Source organism: Plecotus auritus, assembly GCF_963455305.1.
Source record: "Plecotus auritus genome assembly, chromosome: 2".
NCBI lineage: Eukaryota > Metazoa > Chordata > Mammalia > Chiroptera > Vespertilionidae > Plecotus > Plecotus auritus.
The window spans coordinates 37,500,059-37,517,782 of record NC_137771.1 but is presented as its reverse complement, the minus strand read 5'-3'; the positions used below and the strand labels follow the sequence as shown (position 1 = coordinate 37,517,782).

The 17,724-nt window shown below is 34.7% G+C and overlaps 1 protein-coding gene across 2 annotated transcripts in view; it reads right to left on the bottom strand.

The window, feature by feature from the left end:
* Nucleotides 1-17,724, bottom strand: part of SPATA6 (spermatogenesis associated 6) — a 51,999-nt gene that overhangs the window by 10,713 nt on the left and 23,562 nt on the right. Inside the window, exons 7-10 of one of the 2 annotated variants that reach the window (XM_080655200.1) lie at nt 13,651-13,944; nt 9,559-9,646; nt 6,316-6,356; nt 3,490-3,677 (exon numbers count right to left, since the gene is read on the bottom strand). In XM_080655200.1, coding sequence (XP_080511326.1) covers nt 3,490-3,677; nt 6,316-6,356; nt 9,559-9,646; nt 13,651-13,944 — 611 coding nt within the window. The remainder of the gene's footprint in view (nt 1-3,489; nt 3,678-6,315; nt 6,357-9,558; nt 9,647-13,650; nt 13,945-17,724) is intronic. The other variant, XM_080655199.1, reaches the window with a different exon arrangement.

The following is a 17,724-nucleotide window of genomic DNA, read 5'->3' as shown; positions in this document are numbered from 1 at the left end:
TCAGCTATAGTATTAAGCACTCACAATATGTTCAATAGGCTTAATAATAAACTTTGACATGCGTTTGTAGTAACATACCCATATATCTGACCATTCTAACAATTTCCATACTTAATTCTTTAGAGCTTTGTCTCTACATAAAGAATATAAATTTTCATATTAGAACAATAATTCAATGTAGAGTGCATTTAAAATTGGTTCTTGTTTTCTAGTAATTGAATCATACTCAAACTATATGGAAGAAATTTCTTTCTGCATACAGAATAAAACATTTTATGAAATGAAACAAAATATTTACAATAGATTAAAATGTTGTTTATAATCCAATCATGTTCTTACTCCTTCAGAACATAGGGGAACAATTCAAATATCGAATTATCATGTTATACATCTGAAAGCAATATAATGTTGTGTGTCAGTTATACCTCAATAAACAAATAAATAAAAAATACAGGGGAACATAAAAATTGAATGATCCCATCCCAGTACAGATGGTATCATTTGTCTAGTCTCCACTATGACGTATTTTTGAAAAAGTAAATATTGAAAAATAAGGAAGAAAAATATGTCTTTTATTAGAGTCTGAATGTTGGAATTAAAAAATATCAAAGAAGAAATAAAGCAACCATTCCTCTTTCTTATATCCCTGACCAAACTCAAAACTGGCATTAGTATAATTAAGCTATATAAGTAACAATGAAAATTTCTAGATCTGATTATAGTGCATGTGCATAAAATGCCATTGATAATGCCTTTATAAAGGAATGAGTACTAAAATGTTAATTCGTTGCTTGAAACTTTGCCTTTTTATCTCCCAGTTTGTTCTTAAAGTTACAATTTTATATGTTTACTCAGAGTATAGACTATTAAGCAGGATAAATGATTTACATAACCTGTTGTAAAGAATGTAATCAACAATGGATGATCAACTATATCTAAATTTTAACCTCCTGCATTTTAAAAAGGAAGTATTACTGCATCTCTGCAAATATCCTGGCAGAACTTACTTGCTACATATGTACACATCTTGAAAATCTGGGATCCATATATAGCTCCAACAAGACCCCATGGTACCTTCAAAGGTACCATGAGAGGATCCACTAGTCTGTGCTGTGGTATAAGAAATGATTGTCTAACAATATTTTACTCCACTTACAAAAATCAAAATTTTAAGCATGATTTAAAAGAAAATCAGTTCCTTTTAAATTAGATTGGCTAGTATTTCTCAGCCTGATTTTAGTAATAATTCTACATCCTAATACAAAAGTTGCCATAATATTAACATATATACTTGGAGGGAAAACTGCTTCTGAACTGTAACATTATCAAATTAAAACCATTTTATGGTGTGAAACTCTATTGGAGGTGTTTTTAAAATGTGCTTAAAGCAAAAAGAACTTTCACAATAAATAAAAAATTAATTTGCTTAGAGTCACTGATAAAGAAAGGTTTTAAACGTCTGTTTATTCATATACATGATTAAGGAGTCAGCATTTTACAGCAATTTTAGAGAAAACTTAATTAATTTTAATGAATATTTACCCAGACAAATTCTTATAGCTGTATGTTTTGTCATACTCCCCATTTTTTCCTGGGATATATAACCTACATTTATAGCAGTTTAAATTCCTTATTATTCCAATGGATTGTATAAACATCCATAAATATACTGCTGAGTGACCTGAAAAGCCAGATCAGAAATGTCTCATATTTAAAGATGTGGTACTGAGTGCACTAAAGAATAAAATGGCCCTAACCGGTTTGGCTCAGTGGATGGAGCGTCGGCCTGTGGACTGAAAGGTCCTGGGTTCGATTCCGGTCAAGGGCATGTACCTTGGTTGCAAACACATCCCCAGTGGGGGGGTGTGCAGGAGGCAGCTGATCGATGTTTCTCTCTCATCGATGTTTCTAACTCTCTATCCCTCTCCCTTCCTCTCTGTAAAAAAATCAATAAAATATATATTTTTTTAAAAAAAGAATAAAATGATTTTGTTCCTAGTAATATACCATAAAGTTATTTTATTTTCCTTTATAGACTAAATCTAGATCTTTTTTAGAAAATATACTCAAAGCACAGGTGTATCACCTCAGTAAAAGTCCACCTCCCAAAAAAATTTTATTGTTTTAGATTAATTCAAAACTCACCTCAACCTTCCTTAAGTCATAGTTAAGTAATGTTTAATATTAGAATCGCTCATTTCCTTCTAGAACTTATCCACATCTATCCAGCATCCAGTGACAGCATTTCAGAAGCAGTGATATGTGAACAAGCAAAGATATTGCATGCTGAGCTGAAAGACACCCCTGGAATAAGTGCTGAAAGTGCTTTGTTTAAGGCTAGTAGGGGGTGGTTTGATAAATTTAAGAAAAGAGTTGTTTATTTATAGATTAAACAGTGCATTAGGAATGTATTGTATATAATAAAAATTAAAAAAGGGAATCACTTGTGGGTCTGGAACGGATTAATTCAATTTACATTATTTCTAATGGGAAAAATGATTTGATTTTCGAGCAAATAGCTTCTCGAACAGCCTTCTGGAACTAATTAAGTTTGAGAACTGAAGTTCCACTATACTAAGGGTTGGGTGGGTTGTTGTTTTTTAATTTGTGACAGCTATTGTTTTCTATGTTACTATTTGTGAGAGAGGCAAGCAATTCCCAACTTGGATTCAACAACAATAATAATAAAAAACAGATGAAGAGAAATTATTTCTTTCACATTCAAATTATAACTAGCAGTTAACTTTGGTTGCAAAGGTGTTTTTTAGAGGAAGAGCTAGAATTTTTACATGATTAAGATTCTCTTGGGGAGTTGGAGGGAGGTTAGTGAGGAAACTAGTTACCATATACCAGCAATATGTACATCATTAAAAATATAATCTGTGCTATTTTTATACATATTTAAATACGGATGAATCTACTAAAAGCAAACTATCACATACTCTATTTTTCACTTTTATGAACTACTAGTAGCCCTGCGCACGAATCTGTGCACCAGTAGGTCGCTGCTGCCCTCCTGTAGCTCCCCCTCCCCCCATAGCTTGCTGCCCTGCCCCCTCCTGTAGCTCTGCCTCCTGCTTGCTTGCTGCCCTGCCCCATCCTGTAGCTTTCTGCCAGCAGCTGGTAGTTCGCTGCCCCACCCTCCTGCAGATCCCTGATCCGGTCATTATGCAATTGGTCGATATGCCTTAGGGCGTAATGAATAATTAGCATATTCCTCTCTTATTATATAGGATAATATTTAATTAGGATTAAAGTCACCCTAATTACTAAACTCACTAATAATAAACTCACTTCAAGAGCACTGGGTTGGAGAGGAGTATCTAACACTATTATAATATACAATATGTTCTAAACAAAAACAATTCAAGGCTCTGAAAATCAAATTATACTTTTACAAATAACCACTTTACATACATTATTGCTACCTTCCCTTTTCTAGTGATGATTATTCAAAAAAGTAGTCCAGAAATAGAGACTAAGTGTTACCTTTCCCTGAGAGAAGCTCGATTTAACACAGGGCTTGGAGGATGCTTCAGCGTTGTTGAGGGTGCTGAATGGACAAGTAAGGTCCTTGCTGAGTGCCGGGGCTTGCTACATGACCTTGGGCTCAAATACTCATCACACCTTTCCAAAGAGTCATCATAGTCTATGCCATGGGGTGTCCTGATCACCTGCTTTAAAAAGTATATATGTATACACAGAATATATATAGTAACATTATACACACACAAACACACACACACAAACACACACACACACACACACATCCTTTGTAAAAGTTAAAATGCCACTGCTATATTTGATGGTAAATTTCAGAATATAGCAATCATTCTTATTGTAAGAACCAACGTTAAATGTGTCTGGATTGTTCATTCCACATGTCAAAAATTTATAAAATGTTATCACTCTAAAGGCTTTTGAGGAAGGGTGAGGTACAGGTAGGGATATATATATATATATATATATATATATATATATATACACATATACATATATAAATATAAATATAAATATATTATATATATACTAGAGGCCTGGTGCATGAAAATTCATGCACTGGAGGGGGCGTCCCTCAGCCCAGCCTGCCCCCTCTCACAGTCCGGGAACCCTCAGGGGCGGGAGGAGACCTGGCGATTAGGGGAGGGTGACGCCCCCATCACACCTCTGCTGCTGCCACTAACTGCAGTGCAAGCCTCAGCTGGCCCTGGTTACCTGAGCCTCAGGCGGCTCTGGGTGTCTGGGCAGCCGCCATCTGAGGCTTACCTGTGCCTCTGGCGGGCCCTTGGCGGCTGGGGGGCTGAGGGCAGGTCCTGACGCACCGTGCGCCTTCCGTTCCCCCAGCTGGACTAAAAGGACTGTGGGATTCCGGCGGGGCTGAGGGGACTGGGCGCTGCCATCCTGTGGCTATGGGCACCGCCATCTTTGTGACAGTGTGATGGTCAATTTGATATTCCCTTTTTATTAAATAGGATATACATATATATATGATATATATATATAACAAAAGACAAATACACATAAATAGTAGCCTACTTTAAGCTATGAGGCCAAACAGAACAGAATTCTAACCCTAATACTCATTCATTGCTTCATTGTTCTGGGGAGACACAAATGAATGAACCAGGATAGACAAATTCATAAATTCTTGCCCTTGTAGTAAAACTTACATTCAAATAAAGAGAAACAGATTTAAAAACACATACATCAAAAAAATAGATAAAAATATACAGCATGTCAAAGGATGACAAATACCATGGGAAGAAAATAAAGCAGGAAAGGAGATAGAACTCCTGATGGTTGCTATGGGAGGGGTAGGTAGGGAACGAGCTGTTAGTTTCAAGTAGGAGAGTAAATGGGGACTGCACACAGAAGAGAATGTCTTAGTAAAGACCTAAGGAGTAAAGGCCTGAAGACATTAGTGAAGACCACAAGATGTCCTTGGGACATCTGTGGGAAGAAGACTCAAGAAAGAGAGAAAAATAAATGCAAAGATCCGGAGGTTTGGTGGGTGGGGGCATGCCTGATATAGTAGAAATAGCAAGAAAGACAGCAGGGCTGGACAAAACAGTATGTGATGAGCTCAAAACGCAGATTTTAAGGATTTAGGCTTCTATTCTAAGCAGGAAAAATGCCCTTTTTTTCTTTTTTAAATTTAATAAGATCCCCTTGGCCACTGTGTTAAGAACAGTAAATAGAGGGGCCAAAGGCAATGACAGGGAATTCAGCTAGAAAACTATCACAACCAAATAAAGGAAAGGATGCTGACTTGGACCAGAGTGATAGCAATGGAGGTGGAAAGTGATCAGATGCAGAGAGCATTTTGAAGAGAGAGCCAACAGGATTTGCTAATGGACTGGATGTCAAAGATAGCACCAAAGGTTTTGGCCTAATCAACTGGAAGAGTTGAGTTTGTATGAATTAGTTATAACATTCCAACTGGAAGGGTAGAAGAGTGAGATATTAGGAGACTGGTTTTGGACATGTTTACTTTCACATATCTAATAATCTATTAACCAGCTAACATATTAGAGAGGCGTTCAGCAGAAGAGTCCAGGATAAAGTTATAAATAGTATTTAAAGATATGACACTAAGTGATATCACCAAGGAAACAAGAGTAAATAGATGAAAACATCTAAAGACCAAGCTTTGGGAATACTCCATTACTGAAAGGCTGGGAAGATGAAAAAGAAACAGAAAAAAGAGTGACCAGAAAAGAAGGAGGAGAAATAGAAGAATGTGTTGTTCTGGAAGTCAATTGAAGAATGTATTTCAAGGAAGGGAAGTAACTGGGTCAAATATTGCTGATATGCCAAGTTAGAAAAGACTGAGAATGAACCTTCGGATTTTAGCAACAGGAAGGTCATCAGTGATATTAACAAGCATAGCTTTGAAGAAGTGATGAAAGTGATAATCTGGAGTTGAGTTCAAAAGTGAATGAGAGGAGGAATTACATTTATTAACAGTTAACTTCTAGTCACTGCACTAAGTGTTGGGTCTACAACAACAGCTTATATCCTAGCAGTATTATTTACTAAATATTTGACCTTTAAGAAGGCCAGTTTGACCATTAAGAAAGCTACCTAATCTTTCACAGATGCATTTCCCTCATATGTAAAATAGGGTTATTAATAGCTAATTTATTGATTTTTCCATAGTTTGTTTAGTAAAGTATCTTGCAATATGCCATTCATGATATCCATTCATGATATGACAATTATTGTTAGTGCATTTTTTGACTCTGATAATCTCTGATTTATGATTTACCTGAAAGCAAGGGTAATTATCATCATTCTGTAATTTATACCACATACCTTATAATCCTTGGATCGGTAGCCGCCATGATGAAAATGATCTGAAAAAAGATGTACAAATGAAACTATAATTATTTCATATCAAAAATAAGAAAAGTTGGTGTCATCTTTGCTTTCTGCTACTATCTATCCCTGTTTCTATGATTATGAGACATAAAGGCATTGTATGATAGAAAGAATGGCCTTATAAACAAGACATCAGAGAGCTGGCTCTCACACATGTTCACATGTGATCTTTCTCTCCATTTCTTCCTCCGTGCACACAGGAAGAGTGGTCATGTGAGCATACAGTGAGATGGCAGCTTCCCACAAGCCTAGAGAAGAGATCTCAGAAGGAAACCTATCTTGCCAGCACTTTGAACTTAAGACTTTCCAGCCTCCAGAACTGTGATAAAATAAATGTCTGTTGCTTAAGCCCCTGTCCATGGTATTTTGTTAGGGCAATCTAAGCAGACTAATACAGTACAGAAGACTATTATTTCTCTCTACATTTCAGGAGGCTGACTGCCTGTGTAGCTAAAAGTAATGGAACTGAGGTTTTGGATTAGTCCAGTTGCTACTTCCACAAATATAAGAATAATAGATTTCTTTATTATAAACAAAAGCACACAGAATAAAAGTGACTTTGTCTCAAAAATGACACCAGATTGTGGATTTGTTACCAGGGGTCCTCAAACTACGGCCCGCGGGCCACATGCGGCCTGCCGAGGACATTTATCCGGCCCGCCAAGGACATTTATCCGGCCCGCCGGGTGCCACTTCCTGTCCTGCTTAGCAGCCAACTTGTCCCGGGCCCGCAATGCACATAGGAATTTGTCCATAGTTGTTTTTTTTTTAAACTATAGTCTGGCCCTCCAATGGTCTGAGGGACAGTGAACTGGCCCCCTGTTTAAAAAGTTTGAGGACCCCTGAGTAACCAAACGGATGTAATATATAATCAATTTAATCAAATATCAAGTAGTGACTAACAGTGCAGGTTAAAATAAACATGTGGCAGTCATCAAAACATTTCCTTAGCAACTATCTAAAATAGAAATGAAAACCCACTTTGTATAAAGTCATTGTTCACACTGGGAGCAGTCTGATAAGTGAGAGCCTCTGCATCCATCCTTTCTCCATAGTTGACCTTCACCCAACAGGTATAGATGTGACTCAATCCTAAAGGACCAATCCTGGCTTTAAGCAGGAAGGACTTAGAGCTTTAATCTAAAACTCAGAAACTCTGTAGCAGTTCATTGTTCCTATCAAAATTATCAATATCAAACACAAAGGAAGTCTCAGGAACTGATCTATGTGAAAGAAAACTAAAGAGACATGGCACCTGAGGAATATAGAGGTGTGGCATTTCTATTGCTATAAGGATATTATTGAGACAAGTAGCAAAAGCTGATTTAGGTTCATAGGTTAGTTGTTGTTCTTATATCACTTAATTTCCTGCTCTGAGAATTGCACCATAGAACTTAATATCTGTTTTGGTCTCCTCAGGCTGCCATATAACAAAACATCATAAACTGGGTGGCTTACACAACTGACATTTCTTTCTCATAGTTCTTGAGGCTGCAGGTCTGAGATCCAGGTGTCAGCACAGTCAGGTTCTGGTAAGTGTTCTTATTCTGGCTCGAAGATGGCTGCCTTATAGCTGTGTCTTCACATGCAGAGATGAAGAGCAAGATCTTTCGTGTCTCTTGTTATAGGGCACTAATGCTAACAAGAGGGCCCACCCTCATGACCTCATCTAAACCTCATTACCTCCCAAAGGATCCATGTCCAAATACCATGACAATGAGGTTAGAGCTTCAACATATAAATTCTGAAGGGACACAATTCATTCCATAGTGATGTCCTTGTCAAAATTGTATACATAGACGCGCGTGCACGTACACACACACACACACACAAACACACACACACACACGAAGGCAGGAGGAAAAAGAGATAAGGAGAGGGAGAGAGAAAGGCAAATATTAATGTGTGTGGATTCTGAAAGGTATATTAGAAGTCTTTGTACTCCTTCAACTTTTCTTTAAGTCTGAAATTTGGCAAATACATAACTGTCAAAAAAAAAAATCAGACACTTAAGTGCTTTCTGAAAACATCTTCCAAATAAACATCTATATTGAAATTATTTTTTATTTCCTTGTTCTTATAGCTTATTTTTCTATGCCCATAAATTTCTTCTAAGAGGAGAAACAGATTATAACATCTGTTCCCAATTTCATATAATCTGACATTATAGGTATAAAAGACTTATTACCACATATATCTCCCTAGTGCTAAAAAATAAAGCAAAATAAATGAGCACAAACTCTGAATGTTCTCAGAGAAGAATGTTTCATTTTCCCACTTAATAAAAAGAGATTATACACTACAGTTTAGAAAAAGAAAGAGCTAGAGCTCACTACATGTCATGATTATATTTTGTTCACTCTCTCATTTTTCTTTCTCTATGCCTTTGTCAGTATGTAGTAAATTAACTTAAGGGCTGCTGGTGAATGCTTGTTGAGCTGACTAGACAATATCTATAGATATTAACACTTAAATATTCCTAATTATTCAATACCATTTAACCTTCATAAAAATCATCTTCATACTGAACTTAAGAAAACTTATCTAACCATTCGGACTATGGTTAAAGTTTAAAGACATATTCTTATAGACTAAACCTAAATAATGTTATCTTTTCAGGAACATAAATAATAAGCATTATTTATATATTATAATGAGAGCTGATATTTATAAGTCCAGTGTGCTAGGGCAGTTTACATGGCAACATTTACCATGTTATCTTCATTCTTCAATAACTAAACTGATTATCAAAGTAGTTAAGGATTTATTAAAGAACTTCCACTTTGTAAATAAGTGGTAGAACAAATATTCAAATATATGTGTAAATGTCTGTCTAAAACCTATAATGAACTCTTTTTACTATGGTATTTCCCAAGGTTAGTAATATATGTTAAAGTGAGAAAAGAGTTCCATAATCAAATAAATTTAGAAATTGTTGAGCAAAACAAAATCAAGTTATTGTTTTTTACTAGAAGGATCAGTCTTTAATATGTTAATACATATTTTATATCTCAAAGAGAGTACCTATATGGATGTCCCATAAGTTATAAAAAATAGCACTATGCCATATCATCCAACAATACAGTAAAGATTGTTTTTTTGTTAACTGATGCCAAGTGAAAGGCTTGACTATAGCCAAGGCAATAAAGCAATGAAGAGAGAGAACCTGTAGCTTACCATTGTGCATCCTGGACCATCCATCCCTTTCACAGTCTCTGCTAGAAGACCCAAATAAAGTATCAGCCCTGGGACTTGGGGGATCGACCTAGAAGAAGGAATTCAATGTAAAATAAAACAAAAACAAAACCACAGCAGCTTAAATCTTCTTTCAGTCCTATGACACCAGAAAATCAACTAAAGTACATAGACCATATATCTTCAGGTTAATGTGGCAGTGACTGTATGGTTCAGCATGTTTCAAAGTCAGAGCATAGTTGAGTATTTTGTTGTTCATTTGTAAACAAAACTGATATTAAATTCCAGAAATTTTTAATTATATATTTGAGCCTATTTAGAAATGAAGATATACATTTGAAATATATTCATTACTCCATTGCCTAGTTTGCTTTCCATTACCAAGTTTAAAAAACAGGAATCTACTTTGCCACATTTATAAAACAACTTTAGTCATTTGCTACTTATCTCCCTAGCATATAGATTTTGAATTCAGTGTTTTTACTTGGCTGTGTTCAGAGCCCAGCATGCTGAGTGCTTTATAGCTTAGAGATAGTAACAATCACATTTTCTAACCAAAAATAAAAAAAGTCAGTCATATAAATCTGTGTAAAAAAAAGACAGCTCTACTCAAGAATATTAAAAACTTTGAATTAAAGTTTTCAAAGAACAATAGCAAGAGTGTGAGAAGACAACCCATAGGAGAAAATATTTGCAAATTATCTGACATATTAATATGTAGGCATTAATATGCAGAATATATAAACTTCTACAACTTAATTTAATAACTCAATTAAAAGTGGGCAAAGGACTTAGACATTTCTCCAAAAAATATTAAAATGAACAAAAAGCATATGAAAAAAAATGTTCAACAGCACTAATCCTTAGGGGAACCCAAATTCAAACCACAATGAGATAATACTTCATACCCATTAGGATTACTATTAGGAAAAAACAAACAAACATATACACACACACAAGCAAAAAAAAAAAAAAAAAAAAAAAACCCACAGAAAATAATAAGGGTTTATGATAATGAGGGGAAATTAAAACCCATTTGCATTTTTGGTGAGAATATAAATTGGTGAAGCTGTATAGAAAATAGTATGGAGGTACTTCAAAAATTTCAATAGTATGGAGGTACTTCAAAAATTTCAAAACTGTAAGATGATCCAGCAATTCCACTTCTGAGTATCTACCCAAATGAAATGAAAGCATGGAATTGAACAGATATCATGACACTATGTTCACAACAGTTTTATTCACAATAGCCACTTATATGAGACACCCAAAGTAGTAAAATTCATAAAAGACTGAAAGCAGAAATGGTAATTGCCAGAGGCTAAATGGAAAGGAGAGTGGAGAGTCATTGTTTAATGGGTACAGCGTTTCAATTTAGCAAGATGAAAAAAATTCTGGAGACAGATGGTGGTGATGGTTATCTAATAATATAAATGTAGTTAATGCCACTAAACTGTACACTTAAAAATGGTTAAAATATCCCTGCCAGCGTGGCTTAGTGGTTGAAAGTCGACCTATGAACCGGGAGGTTACGGTTCTATTCCTGGTCAGGGAATATGCCTGGGTTGTGGGCTTGATCCCCAGTGTGGGGTGTGCAGGAGGCAGCCAATCAATGAATCTCTCTCTCATAATTGATGTTTCTCTCTCTCTCTTCCTCTCCCTTCCTCTCTGAAATCAATAAAAATGTATTTTTTAAATGGTTAAAATAGTACATTATTTATTGTTTATATTTTAGCACAATTTTTTAAAACTTAAATGAGGATCAAAAGACAAGCCACAGAATGAGAAAAAAATTAAAAATCATATCTGATAAGGTTCTAGAATCCTAAATATATAAAGGAAAGTTACAATTGAACAACAAAAAGACAAACAACCTACTTGAAAATGGGCAAAAAACCTGAATAGAAAGTTCTCCAAAGAAAATACACAATTGGCTAACAAGCACATGAAAAGATGCTTAACATCATTCGTCTTTAGGAAAATGCAAATCTAAACCATAAAGACATACCAAACCCCTAGGATAATTCTAATAAAAAGAAAACAAGATGGAAAATAACAAGTGTTGTTAAGAATGTGGCTAAATTGGAACTCTCATACATTGCTGGTGAGAATGTAAAACCACTGTAGAAAACAGTTTGACAATTCTTTAACAAGTTAAACATAGAATTACCTAATGGCCCAGCAATTTCACTCCTGGGTATTAAAGCAATTAGGAATTAAAACAGGCATTCAAACAAAAGCATCTGTACAAATGTTCATAAAATCACTATTCACACAACCAAAAGCAAAAAAACAACACCCAAATGCCAATCAACAGATGATAAACAAAATTTGTTATGTATTCATACAATGGGTTATTATTCAGCCATGAAAAGAATCAAGTACTGATTCATGCTAAAACATGGATGAAAACTCAATAACATTGTTCTAAATTAAAAAGCCAGGCACAAAATGCCAATATTGCATGATTCTACTTATATGAAATGGCAGGATAGGAAAAGCCAGACAGATAAAAGACAGATTAGTGGTGGCAAGGGACTGGAGGAAGGGAGTGGGAAGTGAATATTTAATGAGTACAGGGTTTTGGTTTAGGATAATGAAGTTCTGGAACTAGACAGTTGTGACAGCTGCAGAACAATATGAATGTACTTAATGCCACTAAATTATATGCTTTAAAATGACTGAAATGGTAAATCTGCATGTGTCTTACCACAATAGAAAAACAAATATACTCTGCATAAATAAAATCCTATCTTGATAAATGAAAAAGAAAAAAATGCTGTTTTACTCTTTTAGAATGGTGTGCCAGTCTATTTGGGGGCATACTAATGATTTCTTGAAACTGCTCCATATTCTTTAGGCTATATTTCATACAATGTATGTGAAACTATAATGTCTTTCCTAGAAGTGTTAACATTTTGCATATGTAACAAATTAAAATTTGGTTTGGTTATCAATTTGTTAAGTGCTTTTAAAATCATAAATGACTATGGGGGTGGGGGATAAGAGACAGGTCTATATTTATAAATACAACTGGAAGAATCCAATTTCCTATACAATAAGGCAAGCAATTTTCTAACTGTCTGCATTTCTTTCTCTTCATTAGAAAGCTGAGGAAAATCACTTTAATAAAAATGTCAATGTTTATACAAGCCATATTAGAATTATTCTCTTTTGAACACTGATGTGAAAAGCAACAATATAATAAACATTTCAAGAACAGTTATTTCCCTAAACAATTTTTATGTGGCTAACTCCCAAAATATTCCTGGTTGTCTTTGTGCATAGTCACCTAGTAAGTCCTTTCTTTTCAATTTAATTTACAATTGAGGCAGATATAAAATTAAAAGAATGCTGAACTGCCATCAAACAAGCAAGTAAACATTATCTGGATATTGTTGATACATACCACCACAAAAAAAATCTTATCAGAACTTATAAATTCTACAGAAATAAGACTAATGTAATCACAGTAATATGAACTTAAACCATATGGAAAGCAGGTTTCTGTATAGAAAGATTAGAACTATGCTACCCTTAAGTTAATGCTCTTCACTTTCAAAGGCCTTCCCATCGCTGTCAAATAACACTTTGCTTCAAAGATCCATTCATTATATAAGGTTTACCCAGGAAACATGATTTTAAAGAAAACTTAATTTCCATTATAATTTTTAAAAAGGCTGGGGAAAAATGGGGGGGGGGGTCATCCTTTTTATAAAGACAACTAAGACCCCTTTTAAAACTCTGCTCTGCCATTTTAGTACTAACATCAATTACATCTAAGTTCAATCAGTACAGTTATTATGCTGTACACAGTATAAGAAGAAAGGAAATAGGTACTTAGAGGATTTAATATGACATTCATAGTGGAGCTTGATCTTTGTCAGGTTTAAAAACTGACAAAAGAATGTTCTTTTATTCCCAGTTAATTTTCCATTTTAGATTGCTAGGCTAACAATTCAGGAAAGAAAATTATTAACATAGGCTAGAAGTTGAAAGAAGCCTTAGAATAATATTTTTGTGAAAGAACGGATTAGTTCAGTTTCAAATGGAAATGTTTAAGAGAACACATACATGTCTAATCACAAATGGAGGTTTATCTGTTTCTTTTTTGAATTCATAGGGTCCCAGATTTAAATGGGCCAGCCGCCGCCTGGTGTCTTCAGATAGCTCACACATGCGTCTTTTTGTGTAGGGAGATGGAGAGTGTGATTTTGAAGAAATCGTAGGCTGTTCGTAGTTTTTTGCATTTACACAATATTTACTTCTCTCAGGTGACTTGGATTTTTTCTTTTGAGATCTTGATGTTCTGGTTTGCAGTCTGCCGTGTGGTTTTTCAACTGGAGCCGTATGGTAAATATATTTATCCTAAACATAAAAAATAAAAATGAACTTCGGTAGAAGAAAGATAGATAAATGTAAATAGATATATATTTTTAAAATAAATTTATAGGAGTATAATCTATCAAAGCCAATTAGATCAGTCTTTCCTATTTGTGCATATCCTAAGGGAAGTCAAACCCAAATTCTCCTAGAAAACTCTTTTGTCTAGAAGTCAATAAAGTATACTATATGAACCTTCCTTCTAAGTCTAACAAATACTTTATGAAAATTAAAACCCAATATTTAATCATTTGAAAAATCTAGGAAACAAAGTCAGAAAAAATATTTTTCAGTACACTAAAAAAAGTTAATGCTAACATTGATTTATTGTTTGTAATTAAGTATTCAAGTAATTAGATATATAATTTAAGAGGGTTTACATTAATGTTACAATACACATGTCTAATTGATTATGACATCTTTATTAAGAAAACTATTAAAATACATTTTATTCATAGTGCTATGATTATAAATATATAGGAGTATAAATGTGAAAATCTGAAGAACAGGTTTTCATGAAATGTATTACTTGAATTATACAAGGTGATTAGGGTTTTAAGATCTCCACCAAACTATAAATTCATAACTCAACTAGAGGCCTGGTGCACAACATTCATGCACGGGGGGAGGGGGGGAGGGGGAGGCCCAGGATAGGAGGGGGGCCCTCAGCCTGGCCTGTGCCCTTTAGCAGTTGGACATCCTTAGCACAGCGCCGCTGCACTCGCCAGCTGTCAGCCTGGCTTGTGGCTGAGCAGCGCTTTCCCTGTGGGAGCACACTGACCACCCGGGGACAGCTTCTGTGCTAAGTGTCTTCCCCCTGGTGGTCAGTGCGTGTCATAGCGACAGGTCATTTTGCTGTTGGGTCAATTTGCATATTACCCTTTTATTATATAGGAGGATGACAGATAACCGTACCAACTTAATTCTGGTTCCACATTTGTTATAAAAGTAAAAATGTATAAAAGACATATAATAAACTTGAATGATTAGCATTCTATCTTCTAAAAAAATAGTTATCAGTCTAAATTGTTTTAAAATGTGATTCTAAATTTTTTGCATTATTAAGACAATATTTTATTTAGTCTCTGCCTTATAAATGCATTAAAAGATGGGTTATAAGTAAGTAAGACCTCTTCACTCATTTCCTAGAATTATGAGCTTTCCAATATTAGAAAAAATGGGCAGCTGAGAATATTTAATGTCCTCCTAACTTTAATCACTTTAGAAAACCATCAATCCTACCCCACTTTCTACTTTCTTAATCCCCTTTCCTATTTGCTAAAGGTATCTATTCTAAGAAAATAAAAATGTGAAATAAAAGGGAGAAAAATAAAATATTTTTTAAAAGTAGATAAACAGGAAAAAAATATTTTCCTAATTGGAAAAATAAGTCCATGAGTTTCATACAAACCAACAGCAACAGATTATTTCTTCATCTTCTTTGGCTCTTGGCCCTTCTCCCACCTTGTTCAGTGACTTCAACAAGTAATTCAGAATTTTTCTACCTTATCCCATTTCATCTACCTCTATGACATCACACTGACTCACAAAGGCAGAGATGGCAGCACATGAAAGGACCTTCAAGGTTTAATAAAATGTTCAATGAATTTTTCTAAGACCTTGGACTGAGGCTTTCTATTTCTCAGCTTCGATTATCTTCTAGTACTTTGTCTTAGATTTTATCATTATGCAGATCCATTGCATCCCAAACTCTGAAATCCCTTGCTCACCAAAACTTTTTCCTCAACCTACTTCTTTTATTCTCCCTGAATCTGTTACTGGCTCTCTCAACCCTTCAGTCCCTAGACCTCATTCCCCCAGACCTTCCTACATTTTTAGTATCTCTAACCTCCAGACCCAGATGAGTCCATGATCATCCACTTTAGCAAAGCTGTAAAGTTCCTACTTATCCACCTCTGATTATACCAAAGCTAAATTAACCCCACCTTCTCTTTTCTTTTTTTTTTAATGTTAAGTACTACTAGAAGTTATAAATAGTAATATATCTACTATAGATACCTGCTGTCTAACTCTCCTCACTCCTTAATGCATCCTATTAATGCCAATAAAACTCAAAGCAAATGCTGTTTATACTGCTGACATAATGGCTTGCTCCTTTGGCCAACAGCATAATAGAACATGAGACACAGAGAGAGACTTGAAAAATACTTGCTGTCTTTTACTTCTAAGAACCTTCCTGCCACTATGTGGTAGAGCCAAACTGAGCTGAGTTAGCCTACAAGATGATGAGAGTCTGTGGCCATTGACCCAGCTGAAATAAAGCCAATTGACAGAAATGTAAAGTCCCTTCCTGGACCAAAAAGGCAGCCAACTGAGAAAGATGTGAATGAAGCCATTCCAGATCATTCGGCCCTAGCCCAGGCAGTCCAGACCAAAAGAATCACCAGCCAATCCACAGAACTGTGAGAAACATTTAGTTTTAAGCCACTAAGTCAGTGTGGCTTTTTACACAGCAAAAGCTACCTGACATAGCAGATTAACAAACATATTAATAAAGCTTCTATTGATATTTAACTAATATTAAATTCTACTTTGCAGTAGGTAAAAGAAAAAGTAGAAAACTAGTTTTATTCCAGAAAAATCACAATAATATGCTTACTTTTTTTTCAGTAAATCTAATTGGTGACAAAACATCCAATTTGAAAATGTGCCAAAAGAAATAAAGATCATTATAAGCATTGTAAACCTCAATAATCTCAATAATTTTTATGATTTTATAGACACCTCTCCTAACAATAAAAGTGGTTTGTCTTATTCTTATATTTGAATCCGAAAATGATGCTTTAAAGCTGTTAAAATTTTAATTGTAACTAATATTCACTTTTTTAAAAAGGAGATTTATTACATTTTCAAATAAGTTCAAATAAGATTACAATTCTGGCTGTTAACATTCATAATTTTAATGTAAATGTATATACTCTTTGGGCCTACCACACAATGTTTTCTATTTTATATTTCAACTATTATCTTCTGATCTCTCCCAATTATCTTAATTAAAATAACCTAGTAACAGCCACAAAATTCATTCATTGAATATTATGTGCCAGGTAAAGTCTTTAATTTAATCTTTAAAATAGCCTTATGAAAAACCTGAACCCAGATCTGTCTGACACCAAAGCTTATTCTCTTCCATCTCTGTTTAATAAAGAACAAATGACAAATTTGAAATAGCATGTTAAAACAAGTCTTCCCAAATGTTTACGAGGAAAATGAAGTCCAATGAAGTACTAATGGGGAGACTCTGGAGACAGTTTTATATTTCGAAAGGACTCTTCCACCAAGCTGTACTCTTAGAACATATGTACTTTTCTGTGTATATGCTACACTCCAGACAGAAAAAGACTTCTTTAACTACCCTCTAAATTGGCATATCATCTTAATGTGGAGAGAAAAACGTTGTCTGAGTCCATGTAAGACATTTCTAACAATTTATAACTTCTAACAAGTGTGCAGTGTGTCTATCAAAAACAAGTCAGAAACATATCTCTACGTTCAGTAAGTATAAATTGCTAGAACTCTAACAGCTGTGTTTCAGCTTGCATTTAAAAAAGACAAATAACTACAGCCAAATTCTGATGTATTAAATATCTTGCTAAATAAGATACGATCCCTTTGATAATTTTATAACTATGTTTTACCTTTCTTAGCTTAAGTCAGAGTTATCATCTCCAGCAAATCTACTCTAAAACTGATAATGCAGTAAATTAAGACTCCACTCTTTCCATCGTAGGCCCGTCCTGCCCT